The following is a 27,135-nucleotide window of genomic DNA, read 5'->3' on the forward strand; positions in this document are numbered from 1 at the left end:
AGAGAGGGCATTATAGAGTGGTGAAGAAATAAGTCCTTAAACCCGGAATTACTTAGCATTTCAGCACTTCTGGTTCCCTTGTCACAAAAGAGGGAATAAATGACAACACAAACATCAACAACAACAAAAAACAACACTGGTATCAGTATCGACCAAATTGCTATTTTAAACATCGGTATTGATACTGGCCCAGAATTTCACAAACAGTTCATCCCTAATCATTAACATCATGTCCTTATGCACACTGTGTATGAATATGAATGCTTGTAATGATAATTTCAGTGTACAGACAACATGCAGTGATTCATATTTCTTGAACAAGAGCTCTTACCTGTCTGCCCTCCAGTTCAATTTGAAAGTTCTTGGCAGACTCCTGCGTGACGCGCCCACCAAAGTCCAGCTGGTAGACCTGCGTGGCTTCATTCCACAGTGGCTGCTTGTTGGCCATGACATACACAAACCCCTGGCTGCCCAGCCCGCGGTCCTCCTTCTCATTGGCCTTTCGACACTTGATCTCATCCAGTTCACTGGCAGCCCTCAAGTTCCTTTTACTCTTCCAGCCCTTCTTACCACTCTGGCACTGATTGAGCAGCTCATCCCCACTGATGAACAGCTCTGGCTCACTTTCTGAACTGTCCTGGAACTCACTGTTGGCAGTGGCCTTACTCAGCTTCTTAGCCTTCAGCTGCTGCTCTTTCTGTCCCTTCAGCTTCTTCTTGTCCCTTCCTCCCAGCCGCGGGCTGGAGATGAGTGAGTTAAAATCACCCAGAGCTCTGCCCTCCTTTTTTGACTTGCTCCCTTCAGCCAATGGTGGCACGTTAGCCTCCTCAGCGCGCCCATCTGCCCGCTTGCGGTTTTTCTTGCTGAACTTCTCAGACCGCTGTGGGACAGGGCTCTCAGTCAAGGAGAGCACCTCCTGAAAACTTTCCCCGGCCTCTGCCATGGCCTCTTGTAATCCTCCATGGTTCTGAAGCTCTGCTGGTGGTGGCGGGGGAGGTGGTGGAGGAGGGGGAGGGGGAGGTGGAGGCGAGAGAACAGTTTTGTCTACTGCCATGTGGGAGGCTTTGGGTGGTAGTGGCACTGCAGGACTGGACATAGGTGGGCAAGAATTATAAGTACCCCAAGGAGTGTGAAGGGCAATAGGGGGAATGGGGAGCCCTGCACAAGCGCTGCCTCCTGGATACATGGGTGGGAGAGGGCAGCAGGCAAGGTTTGCCAGGTTTGCAGGGTAACCAGGTGGTAAGACAAGGGTTGCATCCTGCTGTGAGAAGGGCACAGGTGCCACCACCTCCTTTGGGGAGGAGCAGGGGCGTGGTGACCCTGGAATGGACTGTAGCTGGGCTCCAGAATAGGCAGCTGCTGGAGGGTACTGAAGAGAGATTTGGTAGCCTGCAGCTGCTGCTGCAGCTTGAAATGATGCAGCACTGGGGCTGGTGGGGGACTTTGGAGAGAGGACAAAAGGCAGCCTGGACACATCCAAGTGCTGAGCTGGGCTAAGAATAAGTGGCGGTGGTTTGTGGGGTCCAGGGGGGGCAGTGGGATTCAGCGTTGCTGTCCGTTCCTGAGGAACCCACACCTCCTCTGTGGCAGCTGGGTCCCACTGATACGGAGGTGGGCGTTTGACAACCAGCCCTGATGCATCATTTCCTCCAAGTGCCAGATGCCTCAGTGACTGGTTCAGTGTTTCATCCTCAGTAAATGCTGAATTAACATAATCAGCCCTGTCTCTGTTGGTTCCTCCTCCTGCTGCAGTCCCAGATCCGTCAAGAGAGCTCAGCAGGTTGTAAGAGGACTGGGAGGCCAGAGGAGTAGCGCTATTGGAGTGAACAATAACTGTGCTATGTGGTGCCCCATTCCCTGGAGGGAAATCCTGCCGGATAATAGTTCCTCCTGCTATTCCATTAGCACTCCCTGGGGCAGTGCCTCCAACACTGGATCCACTGCTACACTGACTGCAGGTGTATAAGGCTGTGGGCACCCTCTGCTGGAACGAGGCTGCTAGTGCACTACTATTTTTAGCCTTAGGAGGCAGTGGTCTGGGCGGCTCCAGCATCTGGGAAACTTTGAGAGCGGCCTCTCGGCTGTTCCTCCTGAGAGTGGCGTGGATCAGACTGCTGTCAAGCCTCTGTCCAGGGTTCCTGCCAACAGCACTGTTCTGATTGGCTGGGTCAGGGTATGGGGGTGGGTCTCCACTGGGTATGGAATAGCGAGGTGCAGTGAGTCTGTTGAGTGTGGCAGAGGTGTAGGGCAGCTGGATCTTCTTGTCAGCCGAGGAGGATGATGATGAGGAAGTGACCCTGAGAGTGGCAGAACTGCCAGGTCCCTGGAGTGTGTAGACATTCTGATTACAGACAAGGCGCGTTCGAGGACGACATACTTCCTCCACATTCCCACTGCTGTCAAATGTTGTTATCCTCTCATATCCCAGTGGTGTGGGGTACTGCGCTTGCTGCTGACCTGAAGGATAAAGTGAGAACTCTCCCTTCTTCAGGCAAAGGTCACCAGGGGGAGGAGTCCCACTGGTGCCTCCTCCTGTTCCAGATGCAGAATTGGAGGCTGCAGAGGGGGCTGATGTTGAGGCAGCAGCAGCTGCTGCTGCAGCAGCCACAGCAGCAGCCACAGTGCCGGGGTAGGGCGGTGGGGGGTTCATCTTGCTGAGCTCCAGAGGGGCACTAAACACCACTGTATCTCCCTCAGCCAGCTGTGGAGTTGACCGAGTGGTTTTGATTTTCAGTAGGTGCTCGTGTTCACCTCCCACAGCTCTCTCCATCACTAAATCAGCAGGTGGATGAGGGATCTGTATCTGCAATGCCCCCGGCTGGAGCTGGTGCACAGCAGTACCTGAAGGCTGTCCTGATGCCATAGAGGGAACAGGGATTTGAATTTGGAGTTGCTGCTGAAGTGGATGGTGGTGCTGTTGGGTTTGTTGTTGATGATGCATTTGTTGCTGCAGTTGCTGCTGAATTTGTTGATGCTGCTGTTGTAGTTGTTGCTGCTGTTGAATGTGCTGCTGGAGCTGATGTTGATGTTGCTGCTGAATGTGTTGGAGCTGCTGCTGAATGTGCTGTTGCTGAAGCTGCTGCTGTTGTTGTTGTAGGTGTTGGTGCTGGATCATCTGCTGCTGCTGCTGTTGGAGTTGCTGCTGCTGAATTTGTTGTTGGTGTTGTAGCTGTTGTTGTTGGTGTTGTAGCTGTTGTTGTAGTTGTTGTTGCTGTTGTTGTTGTTGTTGTTGTTGTTGTTGGTGACTTCCTTGTTGTTGCTGTTGATGTGAAGGATGATGAGAGGGTGGAGGTCCCACCATTAGGCGACTCATTTCCAGTCCCCCGAAGATGACCTGACCAGGACTGGAGTACCTGGTGGGAACTGTGTACTGGGCAGTCAGGATGGTGTCCTGGCTTTGGTCTGACCCACCAGCAGCGGCCCCAGCAGGGGATGCTGTGGGATTCGTAAGGACATCAAGCTGAACATTTTGATTGGCTAGGAGAGACTGGACCAGGCCAATGCTTTGGGCGGGAGACATGGCCTGGGCGGGACTATGGATGGGGGCAATAGGGATGTTGACAGTGCAGGGCGGGTTGTCATCTGTGCCACCAGCAGGGCCTGTGACAGGCAGGTCATCTTCATCTTCACTGAAGACGTTGGGGCTGAAGACGGGCAGATTGATGTAATCCATGGAGATTTTTCGCACCTCTGGAAGGTAGATGGTCATCTGTCTGGGCTGCAGATGGAGGAGGCTCGTCTTATAGATGACTGTTGGGAAGAGGGACAGAGTAAGTATGAGAAAAATAAAAGCAACTGAAAAGTAGGACTAATTGAAATGACAGTTATTTAATTATTCATTCAGTGCTTAACACTAATGGAATAGTTTTTGGTTTCTTACCTGCACCAAGATTAGATGGCAAGAATGTGGCGAGCCCCACAATCTTGAACTTCGTTCCCCAAATATTGGATGTGACCTGAGCAAGGTAATTTTGCTGCAAGACAGGAACAAAGAGATTCATATTATTTTCTAGAAAAACATAAAACATCTTGAAGAAAAAATACATTTCTAAAAGTGAGCTTTTCATCAAACAAAACACTCTCCACCCCTGCACACACTGGTGGCCTGACCAATCCATACGTGACACAGTGTAGCAGCAAAGGCATTATTATTAACTGCCACCGATCCAGGGGTAAATAATGACTTTGACTCAAATAATATAACTGTTACCTGAGTGATGTCATCTAGAGGAAATTCCCTCCGTGTTAGACTGGGTGACCCAATTGAAGGTTTCCGTATAGGTAACCGTGGTGACCTGGAGATTTCTTGTGTAGCACGGGAAAGTTTGGGTGATTTTCTGGGATCAATGTTGATCCTGTTGGTAAAGGGACAAACTAAGTCTCTACAGAGAAGGTAGCAAATAAAAAAAGAAGGTTTAGGCATGCAGTGAAACAAAAACACAAGTGTAGAACATTTAAACAGAAATTCATGAGAAGGGGTTAATAAAGAAGGGGAGGTTTCAATAGCTGCAGGGATGCCACTTTAATTACAAGTGAAACTCAAAGCAGTAAATTCTGGTATTGCTGTATTTGGCAGAAATATTAATCAAAACGATGAACACACGTTCACTCAAATGTTTAGTCTCATGTTTTCATGCTGTTGGAGGATGAAGTGACAACAATCAAAGACACCTGAATGCATCCTTTGGTTCTCTGCTGTCACAGCAGCATCTAAACTAGCGCCAAATAACTGGTTATCACTTGGGAAATGTTTAAAAAAGAATTTAGTACAAAAATGTTTCTTCATTCAAACTTAATATTATAATATGTTAACCAAACCACCTTGATTTGATTTATTCAAAGGAGCTCTACGTGAAATTCAGAGTGTATGAGTTTTCTGCAAACGGCTCTCAACATGGAGGTGGCTGAGTGCGGTGCTAACTCCATGAACAGCGCTAAACGACAACAGCGCAACATATCCATAATGACACCATCCCAATATTAACTGCGCAACTGCCATATGAGTGCAGTGCAAAGTGGTGGCAACAAGCTCTTAAGTGGGATACACACTTAAACTAAAATGCACGAATGACTGGACCGTCTATCACAACACACCAAAGAGAAGCTCGGATTACAACACACACAGAGGTAGAGTGACTTCATTCTCTGCTCAGGACGCCATCATTTCACTATATGTTTACTCCACTATATCTTTACATAGCACAGTTGTTTGCTGCTATATTAAAGTTCTGACTGTTGCATACATAACCTATGTTTTATATTGTGTGGAGAGAACTAAACACCCTCTTGTCCATTTCATATGGATCATGGCTGCTGTTGGGTCCAAGAACCAAATATCACATAATAAAAAACCAAAACAAACAAAAACCAAGAAATATTAGTTAAAGGCGACATGCTATAGCACACACAGGTCAGGTGTCTGCTTACCTGGGCAGTTTGGGGGATTTACTACCCCTGGATATCTTTGGAGATTTCTTGCCGACCCAGTCGTCGCTCAGCTCAATGTCACTGGAGTCTGAGCAGTTACAGCTGTCGATCATGGCCGATATCAGACTGTTGCCATATATCTCATCTGAGGAGAGAAAATAAGATGGAGGACGGAAAGAATGGAGTCATGACTGAACACAGATAATATGTGGCATTATTTGTTTTTTAATTTACAATGATGCAGTATGTAATTGCGGATTAAATCAGGGAGAAAATAAGGGAGAACAAACACGAGAAGCTCTATAAAATGGCAGTCTGTGGCAATTACTACAATAATGTTGGCATTGCAGGAATCTACTTTAACAACCTTGAGGCAGTCAATTTCTTACCTTTTTTTTTTTTTTACAAAACACGAGGGCAGCAGCAGCAGCAGCAGTGTTTCACCATTTCCACAGATAAACATTTAAACCCATTCTGTCCAAACCACTGTTTCAGTTCTTCTCTTCTTCTTCATTCATATGGAGTCTGTGAACCACTGCTGTTCCAGTTTAGGTCAAGCTAATTCATTTGATGGACATTAAAGTGTGAACGTGCTGGAACCATTTCATGGCTGGCTTCATTTATCACTGCATGGGGAGGGTGCGGGTTGATTTATGAGGAACCCAAGGGCCATCAGAGCCCCCATTAAGCAGCTTTTAATTAACATGGGCCCAGTCTGCCCTATGTGACTAAAACATACTCGCTCTCTGTGTGCCAACTCGAGAAACTCAAATAACTGGAAAAGTACTGGAGCAAGCAAATGTGTCTGGGAGGAATACATGTAGCAGCCCTGTTTGAATCTTTACAAACAGTAAAACATATAAGTATGTCATGATTAAAACACATTCTTATGGGTGGTATGATAGAAAACAAAGATAATATATTTTGGTTTTGAGCAGACATTCAAATCCAGGTCAGTTTAAAGAGGGCAGTAACAGCTTATTGATCAGGGACATGTGAGTAACACATTGTAATATACTTTACTGTTATGAGAGGGTGGAAGGAAAAATCTAACACTGAATGTACTGCCCATCACTCCCCATACTCTTCTTAAACATATTCCATAAATGAAGAGCTCAGTTTTAATAGCTTATAACAATAAGCACCTTCACAGGCATCAATAGAAATATCAAGCAGTGACATAAGGTGCAAGAGCACTTGCAAGCACAATAAGCACTTAGTACAATGGATATAAGAATGGAATCCATCATAAAGATAAAATGACCATAACTTAAATTCAAGGCTCACACGTACTTAAGAAACCACGTAGACAATACAATCTTAGGTAAGAGGGAAGAATTCACTAGTTCTCAAAGAAATAAAATGAGACCAGAAAGGTTCCCAAATTTTGACCAGAAAGGCTCCCAAATTTTGACAAACCTTTCTCGATCATTCTTCCTTGTGCATCTAATTTTCTTCAGGTGCAAAAAGCCTGTTCACCGTTGTTTTTCCTGCAACAAGTCACCTCTCCTGATAAATCAGAATGTAATAACAATCTGAGCCTGTCAGGGGCAAAAAAAAGCCTTTTAGTGGATGTAAACTGACAGTGCACAGTTGCCCGGGTGGATTACATTGCGGCCTGTTTAACCGCTGCAGTTGGAACACTCTCTCTTAATTCTCGGGTTCCATTAGTCACTTACACACAAAAACGAGGTAAAATAGGATCCAGGCTTGAAGAAACACCAAAGTTTCCCTTTAAACATTCCAGGTCTTACTATTTCGATCATACAGGAAACATGTCAATTGGGGATTTATTTTGGTTTTTGTTCTGTTAGGTTGTTAATATGAGAGAAGCTCAGTTTTACCTGTTTTCCCATCTGTCTTGGGGTCCATGATGACAAACTCTGGGCGCAGTTTACTTATTCGTCGGCCTTTGAGGATAGGCACCAGACCTCCTAGGTACTCCAGGTACAGAGTGTAGCAGGGCCCCCCCACCTCGGGGTTATCCTCTGTACGCTTCATGGTACAGTGCAGACGCTCATTTCCAGCTGTTGGGTAGCTCACAAAATCACGCATGTTGTTGGGATCAGGAATGGGGGGCTGAAAGAGAAAACAGAGAGTGTTGTAGGATGTGTCAAAGGTGTATTTCTACTGAAACTGTCATGCTTAACTAAACTTTGCCTGATCTTATTTGTAGACAAGGCTGATCTAAGTGTAATGTGACATCTCTGACAGCACTGGTATACATCAAGTAAATTTCAAGGAAGCTCTGTCACCCTCCTGCTCTGTGTTACCTTGATGGTGGGGACAAAAGCAGTAGTGACGTAAGAGCAAAGGCGGGAAGGCATGGTGAGCTTGGCAACATCTTTTTCCTCCTTCACTGCTGTGGCGATGCCCTGCTGGCAGAGTAACTGCAGGTTGGCAACGCGGTGCTCCACTCGCACCACGTAGAGTGCCGGGCCACATGCCAAGAACAGGCGAGAATCCCGGTGACCCCAACAGAGCGTAGTGATGGGGCGCTGCAGCGTGACGGAGAGATATTGGAGAGAGGGTAAGAGTGTTTACTACATACTGCATTGCATCTTTCACAATGTCACATGTAGTTCTATTATCAATCTAGATTGTTTTTGTGGTGCTAGGTGAGCTAGAAGTAGATGCATGCTTATTTCTGTGCGGTAATGCGGTAAGCAGGTGTAATCTTTTTGGCACTTGGCACCGAGCACCATCTAGTTCCATTCTATTCAAGAGAAGGCAGACATCTCTATTGCTAAACTATTGTATATAAGTAACTACACTTTGTTACTGTAGGTTAGTCTATTACTTGTTACTTTACAAACAGACACATTTTAGTATTTTTCCAAGGTTTTTCTCCAGCTTGTGTTATTTTAGGTCTTCAAATACATATTGAGGTAGAGTCCATTCATTAAAGAAGGGAAATAAAATTCATAGAATTCTGAGTACTGTGCCTCAGACTACGAGTTAGCCATGTCTGGCTCTGTTAAAAGTTGATCACCTGTGCTGGTGTGTCCAGTGTGTAGATGTGTTCACCCCGAACATTGTAGAACTTAACAATGGCATTCCTGGTGGGGGGAGGACAGGAGGGGTCAGGGGAGAGGAGGGTCCTCTCCATCCCTGCTACTGCAAGGAGGTCCCCCTGCGAGCACCACTGGACCACCACATCTACAGCACAAGACGCAGGAAAACAAAAAATTCTTTGAGACACAGTTTGTAAATATGTAGGTGTAGACGCGTGAGTGAAGGAAGCAGTGAAACAAAAAAAAGGGAAAACACTGCTGGGTGTGACTAATGTTGAAACAACAACACACCTTTCAGACCGGTGCGGATGAGGGTGGGAGAGAGGTCGTCGTAGTTGTTCATCAGGCTGATATCTCCAGAGGTGAAGCTGACAGTCAGCAGTGGTTTCTGGCTGTGCACTGAGAAAAGACAAAGGACAACACAAACATCTTAAACAGGCAACTTGAGAGCAACACAACAAAGTCTGAGACAGTCTAAGTACATGGCAGTGTTGTAGCACTTGAGATAGGCCTTGGTCCCCAGACCACTTTTTGAAGGCCAAAGCCTCTATCACATGTTTACTTGGTCTTATCTCGGTCTCAAACAAAGACAATTTGGAAGTTTATTTCAAGACCGGTCAAGACCACAGCTGGCGAGATATCACTAAACTGCCTGTGTAAAAACCAGGAGTGTCGCCTTTTGATTATTTAATCAAGACATTTTTCAGATACACATACACATACATACAGTATATAACAATAAAAGAGGTGAATAAAGAGGAATCTTCATTTCGTTTTTTGTGGGTGTTTTTATGTTGAATGTGGATCTTACAGATCAGTTTGAGGAGTGCCTATGGTTTGCATGTTCCACGTTTTATTGTCGTGCAGTGTGGGACTAGCACTGGTTTGGTTATTGCCTTGTTCCACTTCTTCCACTGTGTGCTATTCATGAGAATACACTATTTCACTAACACGCGCTCAGCACATCTCACTGCTGCATTTATAGCTGCAAACAAATGGCATCCTCTGACAAACTGCTATAAATAAAACGCCTTCAGACAACCACCCATACGTTTTCCATTAAAACATCCTTCAGTCTGTCCCAAATACCACCACAAATTAAATAACCACCTCTGCCTTTGACTTTCAGTCCAACACAGTTACTGCTCCCCATTAGTAATCCTTTCACAACGAGTTTTTACATTAAATGAGATATATGATGCCGCTGTAAATGCAGTGTGTTGTGCTGTGCAGTGCAGTGATAATGGGTCATCATCATATATCATGATAGAGAGATGTGGCAGGCGGAGGAGGAAGCGGCCTGGTGTCTCAGTCAGGTTGTCGACTTCAGAGATAATTTCTATCGGGGCCAATCAATTACTATTGACTTGTTTAATTAGTGAGTTAGAGCATAATCAGTGTTCTAGCTAAGGCAAGCACTTTTCAGCTTTACCATTTGGCCCACGGTGAAGTGAGGGGAAAAAATATCACAGCAGGAGGACAGACCCTCACCAATGCAGCCCTGGCAACTGGGACTAATTAAGCTCAAGAGAAAAAGGAGGCAAGAAGACAAAAACAGGAATAAAAATAAAAATGAGGCTGTTACTTGGACTGGTGTAAACAGTGAGAGTTGCAAGAGGGAGGGACTAACCATATGCAACTCCTCTCTTGTGTGACTGCTCACGTCCCAGTGCACCAGGTACACACGGGCCATTTACGTATTGGTATTGGACAGTGAGCTCACAAGCTACGCTCTCAGGCTTACTGTTGACTGTTCTTAATTACTAGCACTGAGTATATCTGCAGGCTGTCAGCACAGGGAGGCAAATATAGGAAAGCTGACATAGCCTGGATCATTAGAGGAGTAGAAAATTTTTTAATCATGACCATGTGAAAATAAGTTAGTTGGAGGACAATCTAAAACTGGCGCAAGTGTTCATCCTGCAGCTGTTCCAATGTTTTTTTCCCCATTCTCTCCTCTCTCTTCATTTGACATGCTAACGATAGCATGCAGTCAAATGTGACAACACTCATGGACTAGGGCTTTATCCTCGACACTGCAGGTAAACATATTCTAGCAGAGTCCTGAGGGGTTTGGTTAAAGGAAGCATAATTGGAAATACAGAAACAGATAAACACTAGAGTTGGGACTGTTTATATCTGCATATTAGATACTGCAAAAACCAAATATCGTCCATCCCTAGTAGGTTGTTACTAGTGATGGTCAGTTACCAGCTGCCTTATTTTAGCGTTTGTAGTGATATAAGGAGGTTTCCTATAGATAACTCCTCATTTTAACGTCATGAATCAGCTGTTCTTCATCCATTGCGGCACTTCCAAATGAAGCGACAGGAATAGATAGAAACAGAGCGTCCAACAAAAGTTCAGCTAATAACAGCGCAACCCATCGCTAGTAGCCACTTAGGACACCTCTTTTGTAAATTTCTAATCCAAAATGTTGCCATATTGCCACGTTGTTTTTTTTTTAACTGTGTCATGTCTCACCCAAAAAAAACACTTTCTAGTAAAGAAAAACAACGTGCAGCCCCGCCCTTGGTGATCCCAGGCCGCAATCAGCAGTTAATTACATAGGTGACCTGTCAGACTCTAGTGGCTCTGTTAGTCTGTTTATAAAACAAACATATTAATCACGTTGTCATATTGCTCATTATTAATGCAATACAAGTTGATTTAGTGCCGCAGTGCCATCAGCACAGGTTGCTGACCTAGGCTACTTTTTAATTTGCCATAACATGGAATAATGACAAATGCTGGTTTAGCCATTTGCATGAAATTAAACTGATTTAGGTTCTTGCACCATATTGGCCTGCAAAACTGAAATCAACCCAATTCTACCAAATGCATTATTTCCACTGAAGTGACTTTTTTATTCCACTACTACTACAACAACTAGTGTTGTTTTCAGACATGTCAAAGAGATGCTTATTGCACCTTTGTTCAAGACAACGCACTTCCTTTTCCAGGCTGTGATATTCCACCCTTACACTGTGACATCTACTGCTGTTAAAACAACAGCTACTGCAGTATTAAGAGCAGACAGGAGGTCCAGTGGCAATGTCAGTCCCGCGTCAGGAGAGCTCTGTTTCACTATGCTCCTCCTCCACCACCTCCTTGCCCTCCATCTTTCACCGCAGCACTCCACCCACCTTCCATTTGGTCACAGTCTTTTGTTTTAATGCATCTCTCCCTCCCCACCTTCACAACGGGCAGGGAGGTGGAAAATAGTTAGTCACCTGTCCATATCTGAGGCTTCATTAAATGGCCTGAATCGCCGGTGAGATCAGCATCACAAATGACTTATCTTTCTGATTGTAAGCTTTCATATCTTTTGCATTTGAAACCAATAGTATACTTCAAAATGTACAGGCAAAATGGAATGATAAAAAATATGGTGCCTTATTCAAGAACACAGTTTACTGCCCAGTGTACTACTGAACAGGGCAAAGCAGGTTTCTCAAGACAGACATTTAAACATGACAAAGACGGTCAGCAGTGCAGAGAGTTCAGAGAGTTCAGAGTGATCCGACACGTGCAGCTGAGGATGTTTCGTTGTGATCTGATCCATTGTGTTTCATGATTTTTTTTCTCTTTTACATCTCATTCATAGATAATGTGATCTTCATATTAATCTAATGACCTGACAGAGAACCCAGGCACAGTTTATGCCCACCTGTTTCCGAGTCTAAAATATTCATGAGAGTACCAGGTGGACTGCGGCCACTAATGGCAATGTAGTGCAGGCCTACCAGTCATAACTTATGATGTCCCCACCTGGTGCCCCTAGTTGGAAATCTTTCCCCTTCCCCTAGGACTACGAGCGTGAGGAAGAATTGATGGAGCAGTAAAAGATGGAGGGAAAAGGTGGGAGGAGTTAGAAGCTAACAGATGGTCCCACATCTGCTTTCTTCTGCATGGAGGTACCTGCGTTATCAAACAGCTGGACTACTCTACTCCCTCTAGGCACAATTCCTTACTAGATAAACCTATATTACTCTCCTATTATACATCAGATTATACGCTTACATCATGTCTACACTGGACATGTTTCAGTTTCATTTTTCGCTGGTGTGCCTGAAGAAGCCACGAAAATCTGTCTATTCAAATCAATTCCTAAGTGGTTAGCTTACCTTGCGGTGGGGAGTAGTCGTCAGAGTCTGTGTCGCTCTCACTGCTGTCCTCCACCAGGAAACTGGGATAGTTCCAGGACATGCTGACGATGCCATCCGACTCATGCAGCAGAATGTGGGCCAGCATGCGCCCATGGCAGTCCATCACTATCACCTGTCCATCCGCAGTACCAAACAACACCTAGAGAGACATAGTAAAAGGGTTATTAGGGAGAGGAAGAAGGAGGACACAATGAAAGACATTTAACATTTCACTTGGACACAAAGAAGAACAAAGATGAAAAGGGAGGCACACGTAGAAATAGACAAGGAGATGACAGATAGAGAGCAAAGGACGACGAGAGAAATGCATAACACGAGGAAAACAACTTGGAGGAATAGACATAAATGGCATGAAGGCAATGAACAAAGACAGAAACACATATGCAGACCAAAAGTTTGATGACGTCCAACCTGAGCTGACAATAAAACAGCATGAAAGCAAAAACATAGCCTAACAAACCAACAACACATTCAAGACAGAGGATGGTTGCTGTCACTCACAGACGATCTCCCTCAGGGCCTGTCTCTGCCTCCTGAATGACAAGTCCACATACTAAAAGTGGCAAATGACAACCTAAAACTTCTACATGTATTAGCATTCAGAGGCTGGCCTGGCACAGCACTGGGAGGAAATGTCTTAGTCGTCACAGCTCTGTAGGATGTATGTGTGTTACCTGCTGGTCATCAGGGGTCCAGATACCACAGGTAATCTGGCTCTCCAGGTTGATCTCGGAGGACCAGTGTCTCTGCCCGCTGACAGATCCCACCAGTACAAAGCCATCACGGTAGGAGATGAGAGCCTGGGTGCCATCATGCGACCAGGTGAAATCACTCACCTGCACATTAGTTAGGGATGAAAGGATGATCATGAGATGCTGTGGCGTGATTGTTAAAATTAGGGCATTTTTTTATTCATCATTCTCTGATTTCAGATGTAAGGATTTTCTGTTTTTCTTTTTCTTATGACAATGAATTAATCATCTTTGGATTTTGGACTCTTGGTCAGATACAAAATTTGAGGATGCATCTATGGGCTCTGGAAAATTATAAACAGAATGTTTTCCATGGTATTCAAACTAATCATTAGCTGCAGCCTTGAGGAAAACACTGTAAAATGCAGTACCTGTCGAGCAAGAATTGGAAAGTGGTCTTTATTAACAATGTTCAGGTGTTCCAGGTGTCGAAGTATTCTCACTACCATATAATGAGAATTTTGTGAACACTTGAGATGTTAAGAGAAGCACAACCTCTAGGTTGCTAGAGAGGCATTTCCACTTGTCACTAGCTTCATCCCAGTAGCTACAGAATACCACACAACAAGGTAAATTAAATACATGCCCTACTGCAGACTGTTAATACTGAAAGGGTCTCCTCAAACCTTAACCTCCGGGGCAAGAGCAGAGGTGCTGTTTCAAACTGTACAGGCAGCGGTGCTGTTTCAAACTGTACAGGCAATGTATTTAAAGAGAGAGGCTTTTGTTCAGACTGTCATCTACTTACTAAATTGATCACAAAAGATAGGATGCCGGAAGAATGTGTCAGACTGAGCTCAGCAGATAACAGTGATTGATGGATCAGACCTACCCATCATACGCTGCTTGACAGTTATTATTAAAATCAGCATGTGTAATGTCACACAGTTGGTTTTCCAGTCGGGCAATGTTGGAGGCAAATGGCTCAGTCAATCAGAATATGATGGAAATATGCAAAAATAAAGAAATAAAGTGTTTTCTAAAAGGGATAGTTCTGATTTTTTTTTTTTTTTTGAAGCTGTTCACACTTCCCTGTCAGAAAGGGCTGCCTGATGACATGGTAAAGTAATGAAAATATTCTAAATATAGCGTACACTTACAATGTTATCAATTGTTTTAGGTGGGACTTAAGGTGGAAACACATTTTGCTCATGCCCCCCTCCACAGCAGTACACGGCTTCGCTTCTAAGGCGGTACTCCTGTCTGCTTCTTCAAACTGGGGTCTTGCTGACCGACATCTACTTGGATAATACATTGACTTTGGATAAATACCTCATAGAAACCCATTTTAGAAGATCCAAACTAACACACAAACCTATACAGAGAGTTAAAGGGATAATGTGTAAACCACTACTGTTGCTATTTAAATATTTTTTTGTTGCTGATGCTCGTTTTGCTCCCATTACTGTTTCACACTTTGCCTGTAATTGCGATTTATATGTTCTCCATCACATTTGCATTTCAACTATTTTTATTTCTATTCATGCTTTTCTGTGTCAGTGCAAGGTCCAGTACAAAAAGTCCAAAAGTACTTTTAATTAGTGATTAAATTCATAACTCATTTCTTTATAACACATTTTACCTGTGCTCCACGGTCATTGACCAGCTCCACGGACCAGCGGCCCTCGTACTGGATCCAAACAAAGATCCCTCCATCTGTATCACAGGTAGCCAGTTTCTGGAAGGGCTCGTTCCACCGCACCAAGACCACCTCAAAGAAACACAAAACAATGAGTGAGATAGAGGAAAAGGGACCATAACACTGATTAGAGAGACTATCCTGTCTCCTTATGATGGCCTTTGTTAGTGACCCTGTCAATGTTCTCTGGTGAGATAAGTATTTTCAGAGATATGCAAATTAACTAATCCAGATCATGTTATGTGTTGTATGGCAGGCAAAGAATTTAGCAGTGGCCTTCCTGTGACACAGCTTTGCCCCGTTAACTACAACAGATAATGTGAGATGATCAACAACACGATGCCTTGTCAGTGTGCCCTTGATCAGGACTCTGAACTCTTGCCTGCAAACTCCCTGCAAGTCGCTCTAAATTAGGGCGTCAGCTGAAATGCCTTAAATCCAGAAAGTAAAATCCAAGTTCCCACATTTCAATGAGCTAAATTTAGCATCGAACCAGATGAAAATATATCACAAAGTGGGTTAACCTCATTCTGAAAAAGTCGCAAAGGAGCTGCTAATAATCAGAATGTTACAGACAATGAGATTCAATTATTGAATCTCTCATCTGAGTGTTTTCTAACCACATCACACATTTGTTAGTGCACCTCCTTGTTAGTGACTTGATATTGTAAACAATGGATAGCTGATGTTGTATATGTTTCAATATACAGGTTATGCTTCCATTCACATTTTATAGAAAGCATTTCGTTTGTCAAAATTCCGAATCTAATCTAAGAGAGAAAGAGATGGTAAGAGATGCAAAAATTAGTGCACTGATGCATGAACATCCCTACAGAAAATACTGGGGTTTAAAGATCATTCATACAGTACACTGTACAGCCTATAGCACCAGTGACTCATAGATGCATGTGTTTCTGTATCTGCCCAGAGGTCGGTAGATACCGACATGGATCATCATTAGCTTAAAGAATGAGCTACGGGGAAGAAGGTGTTGATCACTGGCAGAGATCAGTATAGATCAAACTGTTCATAATCTCTTTCTTTATCAGTGTCACCCATCTCAGAGGCACCCATTACAATCTCCACCCAGCCCCCTCCTCTCCCTGTGTGTCTATCTGTCTGGTCTTCTGTAGCGTGACTCAGCCTATTCCCAGAGGAATAATCCTAAGCAGGGAGCAGCTCTGCTCTTGCTGAGTGAAGCACGTGGGCTGTACACGCTCAAACACACAACACAGGGCAGGTTTTAGTGGGGCTTACGCTCTCTGAGTGCAAGTCCAACAGATCAGTTGCTGAGAGTTGGATAAGCCAGCCAGTCTTGCTCTTTTTTCCCCTGAACAACACCATCCCCCTCCTCACCGCTGAGCGACAAACACACATCCAGTGGAACAGGTGATATTAACTGTGTGTTTATACAAATATCTCATATTCCTCTGAGAAGAGAAAGCTACAGAAAAATGTGAAGAAAAAACAAAGCAAACAATAATGTTCTCCCTGCAGCTGTATACTTCGACTAACACCTTCAATCTCACTATCAGACTGCTTAAGCTTCAGGGAAAATTAACACTGGAGACACATCACACAGTCAAGGTGTTTAATGAGTGAGGTAAACCGGGGTACTCATCTTGCTTTGCACAGGGGCCACTTTTGCAAAATGACAGGACGCTAAGAGGCAGTTAATTAAAAAAAGATTAATAACATTTATCATATAAAACTAATAAATTAGGCAAATTTAACCGCAGCAGCCCCGCACAGGTCAAGTGTACACAGGGCGTTTCTAGGATTTGAGGACATCCGGGGCTTAGCCTAGACCTCTATCGGGGGATCCAGGGGATTTTTGTGAATATGTATTCACAAAAAATAAATAAAATAAAATAAACATAAAATAAATAAACAAGCTCTATTTATATTTTTAATGCACTCTGGCACCTTATTGACATTCAAAGTGCAAAAACAAACTCCACATGTGGAAAAATGTATTTTTATTGTGAATAAGAAAATGGTCAGCAGGCCACGCAGCACCTTATCTTGGGCTGGCTATAAGTTGAGTATCACTGGTTTAAATCATCACCTGTACCTACATTGATATTTTTTTAGTTTATCCTTTGTTTATCTGTGAGTGCTGTGTTCTGTTTGTTTTGATCACTGCCACAATTGTGATCCCAATACAGTTCAAGATTTGGAGCTGTGTGTGCTGGCATTTTTCAAGACAACTGATCAATCACATCATACTTTCGCTTTGCTGGAAAACTCTGAGCAGCATGACAAAATGTTTGGAATAGAGGAGACAAACAGCCTACTATGTCACAATCAGGGTTATGAGATGTGTTTGTGTGTTTGCGGTGTGGTGGGGATCACCTCCGCACTGCAGATCAGACACAGTACTGAGTTAGTTTGATAATCACTAGCACATGGTGGAAGAAATCCCAGGTAGCATTTTTCCGGATTTTACGGCAATTTTAGTGCACTGTGAATGAGTTATGCTCCTATAAATAAAGTTCAAACAGCGGTACAAGAAACTTATTTGAACATTTTCCAGTACAAGATGTTTCTGTGTAATTGCAACAACAACGTTGAGCAAATTCCAGTTGCCAAGATTGGCATAAATATGATTTCATATTTATTCTGCAGGGTTTCCTTACAATTCCCTCTTAGTCACTGTTCTGTGTATTGTTAAATGTCTGAAGTGAGAAAAGACAGGGCTGTCCTGGGTGAACATAAAGTAATCTGTCTCACACAAACATGTTTATATGAACACACCATTTGCAACCCTCCAGCGTAATGAGTGAACAGTAGGATTCATCGCTCTCTTGGCCCTGCTCCCACAGCAATAAGGTGTCCTGTGAGCCAGATTTACCGTGTTTTCACACCCACTCCCTGTGGTATAAATCCTAATGTTGCTCTATAGGTGTGTCTCAGCTGGGAAACCGCAGGAAAGACGACACAATGAGACCTGGCCTCATGCAGGTCTGCAGCTGAGGTCTCTATGTCATCCTGACCACGTTGACCATATTCACGGACCATTAAAAAACACGGCCTGCCATTTATCATTGAGACACAGCAGTCACCTGATGCAGCAGTGCTCAGTGGGCGCAAAGCTGACAAGCTTCAGCAGTATTGTCAAAGATAACAAATTTCCATGCACAAGGATCTCACTGGGAGAATACAAATCTGCCTTGTTACTCCACTCGTGCACTGTCTGCAACCTCTGGTGAGCAAAATGGATTTTCCGGATGGTATTATACAACCTAATTCAGCTCCAGCCAGAGCAGACATGAGGCTTTAGATTAGGTGGTTGCTCCAGTCTGTATAATTATACCATCATTCATGCACTGTACATAATCTAACAAAGAAGGGCCAAAATAAAAACAAAAAAAGAAGAAATTAGCAAAAGACTTACACGTGCTGTGTCTTGCGTGTGTGTGCACACTTATCTGCAGCCTCATAGAGGTGAGAATAATCTGTGTATGTGTGTGTGTGTGTGTGTGTGTGTGTGTGTGTGTGTGTGTGTGTAAATTTAGCTCAGCGTGGAGATTAGTGTGAGCTGGTCAGGCATCCCGTAAGGGGGACAGCTGAGCACCTCGCTGTGACGCAGCGATCTGGGAGATCAGACATCACATGGAGACAGACAGGATAAGAATGAGAAGCTACAGGACAGCGAGGGGCCAAAGGGATCACGGGTAGAAAAGGCACATGCACATATGCAAACACATGCAGACTTGAAAAGTCTTCATTCGTCATCACGTGCTGCATGGTCATGGCAAGTACTGACAAAATTAAATCCCTATGCAGTGCTCAAAGGCCACAGTATTACATATATTTTAATTATATTACTATATTTAATTCATAATACTTCAGAATGAAATATAACATCTTTCAAAAATGCAACACGACTGAAAAAGCCTTAAGCCACGTTTTCAAGCTGGGCAAACCCATACCTGGTAAGAGAACAAGAAACTAAGTGTTAATGGTCCCTTTAATTCTGCCCCTTGGCCAGTGCATGGCCATTGACAACTTCTCCTTGGGAAGTTGGCACTGTCTTCGCTCCTGCAGTGCCTTGCTGTTGTCATTGCAGCCCTGGCCTCTTGCTGGGACTTGGAGACTGGGAGCTGAGCTGACCCTAGCAACTTAACTGAGATGAACAAATCAAATCAAGGGACAGCTTTGGGTTGCATTGGAGTCAGCAGAAGTGAAAGGACACTGTGACAGTGCAGTGTCACAGCGGTGCAGTCGTGAGCACATGGGTCCATGGCAATACCAGTCCCTGGCACGAAGGACTTACACTTTGCAAGGAGGTGACGATTGAGTAGGCTGGACTGTCAGAACAGAAGCTGAAGATTATTTCGTCACATTTCTGCAGCACATTGTGGCTTTTTTTTCCTCACAACTATATATGCACATACCTAAAGAACACCACACACTGCATATAAAAACCAAGGATTTTATTCTAAAAAAAAAAAAAAAAAAAAGTCATTGTTACACCTGTAGAAAAATTTACTTTTTGGCCTGCATGGGAAATTTGGATTGCAGCATGGCAATACCAGAAACATCAACAAACTTCTAGATCAGTAAAACAGAATAAAAAGCTCCTCCTTCCAGATAATAAGAGCGGTTACAAAAAGACTGACTGAAAAATGTCAGTCCCACGCTACCTGCTGTATGTGAAGCTGCTTGAATATCTTGACTAATGAGTTAAATCTCATTAGAAAGTCAACATCACCTGACCGACAATAAAAATCAGACACAGTGCAAGCAAGCATCAAGGAGAGAATCTACTCTTTCCCTCCACATCCCCCTCTACCCTCTCCTCTGTTTCAGGGTCTGACATGATATTAAATCAGACACAAAACTCAATTAAAGAAAAGCGCTGCGCTGTGCTGTGCTGATACAAAAGCAAGGAAGCCAGAATGGGCAAAGCAGGGCCAGAGTGATTTGCAGCGTGACAGAAAGGGCAACAGGACAGGACGTTCGGGGGAGGTAGAATCTGAAATGTTTACGGTTACAGCAAGCATGTGATAAAACCTTAATCAATATCAATATCTGATAATAGCATTTACATTGGTTATCAGTGGGCGTGATGCAAAGCTTGAGAAAAGTAGCTGCAGGCAAACGGTGTGCTCAGGGTGTTGGCAAGGTGGATACACTGACTTTTCTGTGCAGTTAAATGCTTGAAAACTTGTAATTCATTATTTACTTCACACAGACCATTGGGTTTTATTTTCTCACTACATTGGTCTTTGAAAGTTGAGTACATGGCTGATATGCTACTGACTTTACATCAGATAAGAAAAGTATATACTGTTTACTGTATGTCCTTGTATACTGTTACTCACATGGTAGTGACTTACAATGATGCCGCAAGCATGTTGCTGATACTACAGTGGCTCATTATATTAAATTTATAAGAACTGCAACATGTTTTCCAGGCTGCCACCAAGTTATAATGCAAAAGGACATAATGGGGAAAAAATGATGGCATGCACAAAGTTTCTACATTTCAAGGGAAGTAAGATTTTTAAGACTTTTGTAAATGCCACTCTGAATTAAATTTAAGAAAAATATTACAATAACAAAAACAAAAAAACAATTACTTAGGGTCGGGGACATTTTCCTCAAATGTTAACTGTAACATAAAGCATTACTTGTTAGTCTGTTAAAAAAAAACAAAAAAAAAACTCTCTGAAACATAAAAAGCAAACAAAGCACACAAAAGACAAAAAAAATAAGAGCAGTCTGGTGCTTACATTTCTATTTTTTTGTCCTCAGCCGTTTTCTATATAGGCTGGAATGAGGGGCTTTTATTCTGCAAAACAACTCTACAACAAATTGAACTCAAGTGTGCAGATACATCTGTCTGATCCCTGACTACAAACACCTCTCAGAGAAAAAAGAACCACTGTACGGGCCATGCTGTCCCTCTTGGAACATTTCTAGTGAGCAGACAAGTACACCTGGATCTGAGGAAGCAGCCGAGCCTGAGTGTTATGCAACATGTCCTCTCCAAGGATGGATTAGCACACTAAAGCCATTTCCACTAAGCACATTTGGTGAGACCATTTTAATGCAGTAAATGGGTCGTGCACTCTTCAATCCTGAGCTGGGCTTCTAAAGTCAGGAGATCAGACAAGGGGAGAGAGCAGAAGAAAGTGCTTTAAAGGAAGACGTGTGTATGCAAGGTAGTGACTGGCACAGGAGAGGAGATCATGATAGAAGGAAGAAGAGGATGGAGAGTTGCGGTGCAGAGGAAGAAACTAATCAGACAATGTAACAAGACCAGGGAACACAGATAAGCATCTGGACACAGGTAGTGAGAAGCTGAGGTAACTGACACTGAGGAAAACTCTGAGGCAGAAATGCAGCGCAGCCCATTAAAAGTGATGACTTTACTCTAACTTCCCTCAGCTTGTATAGCAGGAAAAATGATGCTGCATTCTGCCCATCTTGCAATCCATTATTATGGTCCCCATTAAGTCTGAGCAGACAAGTTAGTTGCACTGCACCACAGAAGTCATCCACTATCCTCCTCCTCCTCCTCCCTGCCTATTTAAAAACAACTGTGAAGGTCTCAGATCAGTGCTGGTTCCTGCACAGGCCATCTACTAGAGATACAAACTGATTTATTTATGAGGCTTCACCAGGAAACAACTTTTAATGCATGACAACGTCACGTAGCACACGTGAAAAATGAGAGCCGGAGAGGGTAGGGTTCATCCAAGAGATTCATACCCTCTGATCTGTCATAATGAGCAGCTTTAGAAGACCGCGCAGACCCCGTGAAGCTTAAAAGTTAAATATTTTCAGAGGACAACACCCCAAAGAAGCTGCACTGGGAGTTGAACCTACATGGTGAAGTGGTAAACATGAGTTGGTGCCCTGGGGTCACCTGTCCCTTTTGGATTAGGGCCTTAGACACGCAGTCCCTTTCTGCCTTAGCGAAGAGCCTGAATCAGGCCTCAAAGGGAAACCCAACAGGTGAGGCTCCTGCCTTTGGGCAATAAGTCACTCATAAGACTCATGGGAATGGTAGCAAGGTGTGTGTGAATGCATGTTTTTAACTACCATGTCTGCAGCTGTTTCAGCAATCACAAAAAAACCTAAAAAGGGGTTTCAGTCACAACAATTCATAGACACAATGACATTGTGCTGCAGACTTAAAATGATGCATATTTTTAGCATCAAAAGTGACAACATCACCCCTTGAGATTGTCTTTTAATGTTCTACTTTCTCTCACAGCACACATGCTCAAGAAAGTGGAGTTGCACTGTACTTTCTGGCTGCGACTGACTACAACTTACTGTAGCAAAGATACAGACTGATGTTACAACAATACGGAGGCTTTTAATATTCAAATAAACCTGTGTATTTAGAATTTATAATTATAAAACTTTGAAATAATGAGTTGAAAAACTAAAGAAAGAAACAAGAGCAGTAAGAGCAGTGGATGTTTCCACTAACACAATACAAGCACTTCCCTTAAGCATATATGTATGATTGTACTGTAAGACAAATAGCACAGCTCGCAGTTGACGGGATTCTGAAAGACAATTTGCCAAAACTCTGTGCTGCGGCCAACATTCCCTTGACAACATGCTGACAGTCATTGTCAAGCTTGTCTCGGATGTTCAGCTCTCATGGAGAATGAATGGACTCCTAGTGACTATCTGCTCGGTCTGTTCAGCATCTGAGTGCACTGTAATGGAATAAAAAAGCCCTGGATTGTCAAAAGAGGTGCTGATCTATTCTGATGCAGGTCCCTGAGGGATTACGCTGCAGCATCAGAGGTATAGTCACATAGAAGGACGCAAAACTTATTGCTTTCATCTATTTTCAATTTTGTTTTAAGTGGAGTGCAACTGACACGCCCGCTGCTAAAAGGTCAGTCGCTGTGTTTAGAAAATTATATAAAAATAGCATCAAGACATTTGATGCCAAAATTTCTTTCGATACAACTTTATTTGTTTGTCTGGCTGATTTATTTTTAGTCTAAAAAGAACTGTCACGAAGAGTTAAACTGTTATTTTGTGTTGTAATGCAAAGTTGTGTAAAAGCCACAATGTGAAACGCTTTCAGGACAAAACTGAGTTAACATCAATCCAATAATAAATCACCTTATATCAGTTTAAAACAGAAACCAAAAAAGTAGTCATGTTAAATAAATCAATGAAAAGATTGCTGAAATGATTAGTTGATTAATCAATCAGCACAAAACTATTTTGATAATCGATAAATACAGCAACAGACAACACTATGCTGACTTGACAGTAACGTGCATCTGAGCAACCCATCTCCATGAAAAACTCAACGCACTAAATACCAAATAGTTTTCTTCTGACACCCACTGTGAAAAGATGGCTGTGGGAGACAGAACAAAAGGAGGATGGCACCACACACCTTGCTCCCTTTGAAGCTCTTACCTTGTAATTATCTCTCACCGTGGCTGAAGGGGAATTAAACACAGAGGAGGACGAACTTTAATCAGTGCTGTACTACAGGCCTTGGCCCTGAAAAACCTTTTCATTATCTGCGGAGGATCATGAGAGCCTTCAGAATAGGTGCTACAGCAGGACAACAGCTGAGCTTCACCGCAACACAAGATGCTTTTATTCAAAGTGTCTTGTAGTGTATAGAAGCATAATGCATTCACCTGAAAACTAGTAGAAAAGTAAAGTACAGGGCGGCTCTTAAGCTGTCAGACACCTGTTAGGAAAGGGGCAGACAGGTAGAGGACTGTATTTCTGTAGTGTGTTGCACTGCTTCACAATGGATATGAAGGGTTTGAGTCCACATTTAAAAAAAGGTTTGCTCTCATTGCACTAGTATGGAAGCTTAATGCATTCACTTAAAAAAATACTGCTCTTGTTTTCCTGAAATAAAGGAACAGTGTGTGATTGCGGATTACAACCAGCTGAAACTCTTTCCGTGAGCCAAGCATTAAATCCCAGTTAGGATTCCTTCAGCGTTCATTATCCAGGAGGTTTTCACCCAGGAGCTGAGGTTTCTTCCTCTCCGAAACCAAAAGAACTGCATACAGCAATTTCATTTACTAATCAGTGTTTCTCCGACGCTGTTCAACTCATCACAGGCAGGCTGCCTGCCCTGCACCTGCTCATGTGTGATATCTTTTTTTCCTCTGATAACTTAATTAAGATCCAGACGTTCAGGAGGTTTTTACCAGGAGCCAAATTATCCATAGTGGTGTCTTCCTCTCCAAAACAAACAGTATAGGTGATTCAGAGCAGTAAAAATACTGAATAAAGCAGATTCATGTTACAAATAAATGTTTTTCCGATGTTTTTCGGCTTGTCACAAACAAGCCGCTAGCCCCGCACCTGCTAATGTGTGCTCACCTTTTTTCTCAGATAACTTAAGATCCAGACATTCTGGAGATTTTTTTACCAGATGCCAAATTATTCACAGAGGTCTCCTCTCGACTCCTTCAAAGGTAAGGAAAATGCAACAATGCCTATATTCAGGTGATTATACACTTAAGAAAACATACTTATTATATTATATTCCATTTCTGCCAGTTTATCATGCTAAATACTACACAGTGAATCTTTAACAAGATTATTTTCTCATACTGTAAGAAAAGTTTTCATGGAAAAAAAATCTGCTCTTATTTTTCTGAAATAATAATATTGCTAATACAGAAAAACAAGAATTTAGGAGATTATTAACTCTTTAATTCAGCAAAACAAGAGCAGTTTTTATGTGAAAACCTTTTCCAGAATACTTAGATAATAATCTTGTTAATTCAGAGGAATAGTGAATATTTTTCTCTCAAGTAAATGAATTATGCTTCTGTAGTAGTGCAATGAGTGCAAACATTTATTCTTTTTTTAAAATCACGGGTGGACACGGGTGTAAATCAAACCCTTTATCCAGTGAGAGGCAGTGCAACACTCTCAAGAAATACAGTCCTCTACCCCTCTTCTTAACAGATGTCTGACAGCTTAAGATCTGCCCCGTACTTTACTACATTGCCTGTATTGGGCCACGTCCAAAAGACACATCCATTCAGACGCTCGCTTACATTAGAATGATCACAGGACACTCGGGTCTATACATCAACAGGAATAATGGCCAAACTTAAGGATGCTGGCATGAGTATTGATCTTGGCAGGACTCCACTCTTACAGGATGACTTCATGTTGCATTTTTTTGTATGAAGTCATTTATAGCATGACTTGAACTAATTTACATTAAAGGACACTCGTCACCATCGATGACAAGTGTTCAATGACGGTGCTGACGTTTAAAGGACGGGACTGTCAGGGGATGTGACTGCTGAGCGTGCAGCTTTCGAAGACAAGGAAAGGTTACTCAAATTTATCGACATAGCTCTTTAAAGACTACATTTAAAAAATGAAATAATGTTGACTTGAGGAGAGTTTTTGCATCTTCTAAAACATATTTTAATACCCAGACAGGACTGCAGACTATATACCAAGCTCTAGGAGGTCATTTTCCTTGGTGTTGGACTATATATTGCAAACAGCATTCTTTCCTCTTCAGAACGGGGATGGAAAATGACGTGGGTGAGCAGAGTGCTCTGTCATAACTTGACAAAATTCATTAGGCAGTGTGATTTCCACCACTGTCAGGAGCCCAAAATTATGCATAGGGTGGACGAGTGATGGATTTCACATTTCTCAAGGCATTTATTTATTGCTTTATGTCAGTTCTGGAGTGGAAGTGGAGAAGACATTACTACTTTCAATATTGGCGCTGGAATGAGGTCAGGGGGCAATGGGGAAATATGCATTTCTCTCCCAGTTGCAGCTGTGTTTAATATGAAAAAGCATCTTGATAGATGCAGAAATTTTACACAAATATTTATCAAAACAGTGTTACAGTAAAGTCAGGGATTTTTAACTTCAAGAATGCACAAACAGCAGGGTGCAGACCAGTTTGAGCTTCAGTGCAAGTCTGTCAACATTAAAACATCTCTCTTTCACATCATGCTTTATTCACCATATTGAAGACTGTGATGGAGGCAAGACAGTCATAAACGTGTTGAATAAAGCATGGTATAATAAAGAGGAGCTGTGTGATGTGTTTTAATTTGAACAGCTGCTGCATCTGCAACACCAAATGGGGGTGCAGCTAAAAAGAAATGCAACAAATACCAATATCATGCAACTTCTATCAAAAAGATACCGCTAACTTTATTACACTAAAACGTATGTGTGTCATTGTGATTTTAATCAGCCAAAACAGGTGGATAAAGTCAAATTCACATATGACAAAAAGTAGGTGAATTAGAGTGATGTATGTTTAACCTCCTCCACACTGCATGCACCAAAACAACAAAAGGGAAATTTCAGTAGTTGGACCACATTCAAGTGGGCAGAGTTAAATGACATTTCTGCTGCGCTTCAGTCACTCTCTGTAGGGATTCATCCACTCTCCCCTCAGCTGCCTTATGGAATGCTGACACAGCGCCTTGCTCCATCTGACCAACAGCTACACCCACTAAGAGAGAAAATGCAACCTGTGTGCAATCTCCACTTGTGCCAGCGCCGCTATATACTGAGCGGAATATTCATATACATGCCGGGCGACAGACCTCGACATTACTCAGCTGATCTTTCCAATGACAACATAAATGGCCTCAGTGCACTAGTGGTGGGAAACTTTGGAGGGTATAACCATGATGGGAGATAAGCGCAGTGCCAGAGGGTGGACCGCTGAAATGTTTTGACTAGGAGCAGCAGGGACATACAGGGGTGTAAAAGAGACACAGAGTATGCAGGTCCCACTTCCAACCAAAAACTACAAAAGTTGATTACTCAACCTGTTCTAGTTACAACAGTGAAAACACCTGCTGTAGAAAGAAACTCTCTGTGTGCCATAGCGCAAGGTCAGACACCCTTCAAGGAAAGTGAACCATTGCTGTGCTCAACGAGACACTTGCTACCAAACACCTGCCCTAAATAAGTACAAAGACTAGCAGCTTCAAGGGCATTGTTCTGCACCTGACCCTGCAGCTGGGAAAAGGAAGAAGTGACAGGAAATCTGCTACTGCTCTGCTCTTAAATCGGATTTTTGTGAACCCAGAGTTTTACAAATAATAAAAAATATAGTTTGCAATCATTAGCATTCGCTGCATCCCATGTATATGTGATCAATAAGG

General features: G+C 43.0%; 1 protein-coding gene across 2 annotated transcripts in view; it reads right to left on the reverse strand.

Annotated features, from left to right (window-relative positions):
- tulp4a (TUB like protein 4a) overlaps positions 1 to 27,135 on the reverse strand; it is a 34,656-nt gene that overhangs the window by 4,672 nt on the left and 2,849 nt on the right. For both annotated transcript variants that reach the window (XM_049589889.1, XM_049589888.1), the window contains exons 3-13: positions 14,945 to 15,073; positions 13,285 to 13,446; positions 12,569 to 12,749; positions 8,733 to 8,840; positions 8,420 to 8,586; positions 7,701 to 7,925; positions 7,272 to 7,506; positions 5,428 to 5,572; positions 4,211 to 4,355; positions 3,881 to 3,974; positions 332 to 3,750 (exon numbers count right to left, since the gene is read on the reverse strand). In XM_049589889.1, the coding sequence (XP_049445846.1) occupies positions 332 to 3,750; positions 3,881 to 3,974; positions 4,211 to 4,355; positions 5,428 to 5,572; positions 7,272 to 7,506; positions 7,701 to 7,925; positions 8,420 to 8,586; positions 8,733 to 8,840; positions 12,569 to 12,749; positions 13,285 to 13,446; positions 14,945 to 15,073 (5,010 nt within the window). The remainder of the gene's footprint in view (positions 1 to 331; positions 3,751 to 3,880; positions 3,975 to 4,210; positions 4,356 to 5,427; positions 5,573 to 7,271; positions 7,507 to 7,700; positions 7,926 to 8,419; positions 8,587 to 8,732; positions 8,841 to 12,568; positions 12,750 to 13,284; positions 13,447 to 14,944; positions 15,074 to 27,135) is intronic.

The sequence above is a fragment of the Epinephelus fuscoguttatus genome, linkage group LG11, assembly GCF_011397635.1.
Source record: "Epinephelus fuscoguttatus linkage group LG11, E.fuscoguttatus.final_Chr_v1".
Taxonomy (NCBI): Eukaryota; Metazoa; Chordata; class Actinopteri; order Perciformes; family Serranidae; genus Epinephelus; species Epinephelus fuscoguttatus.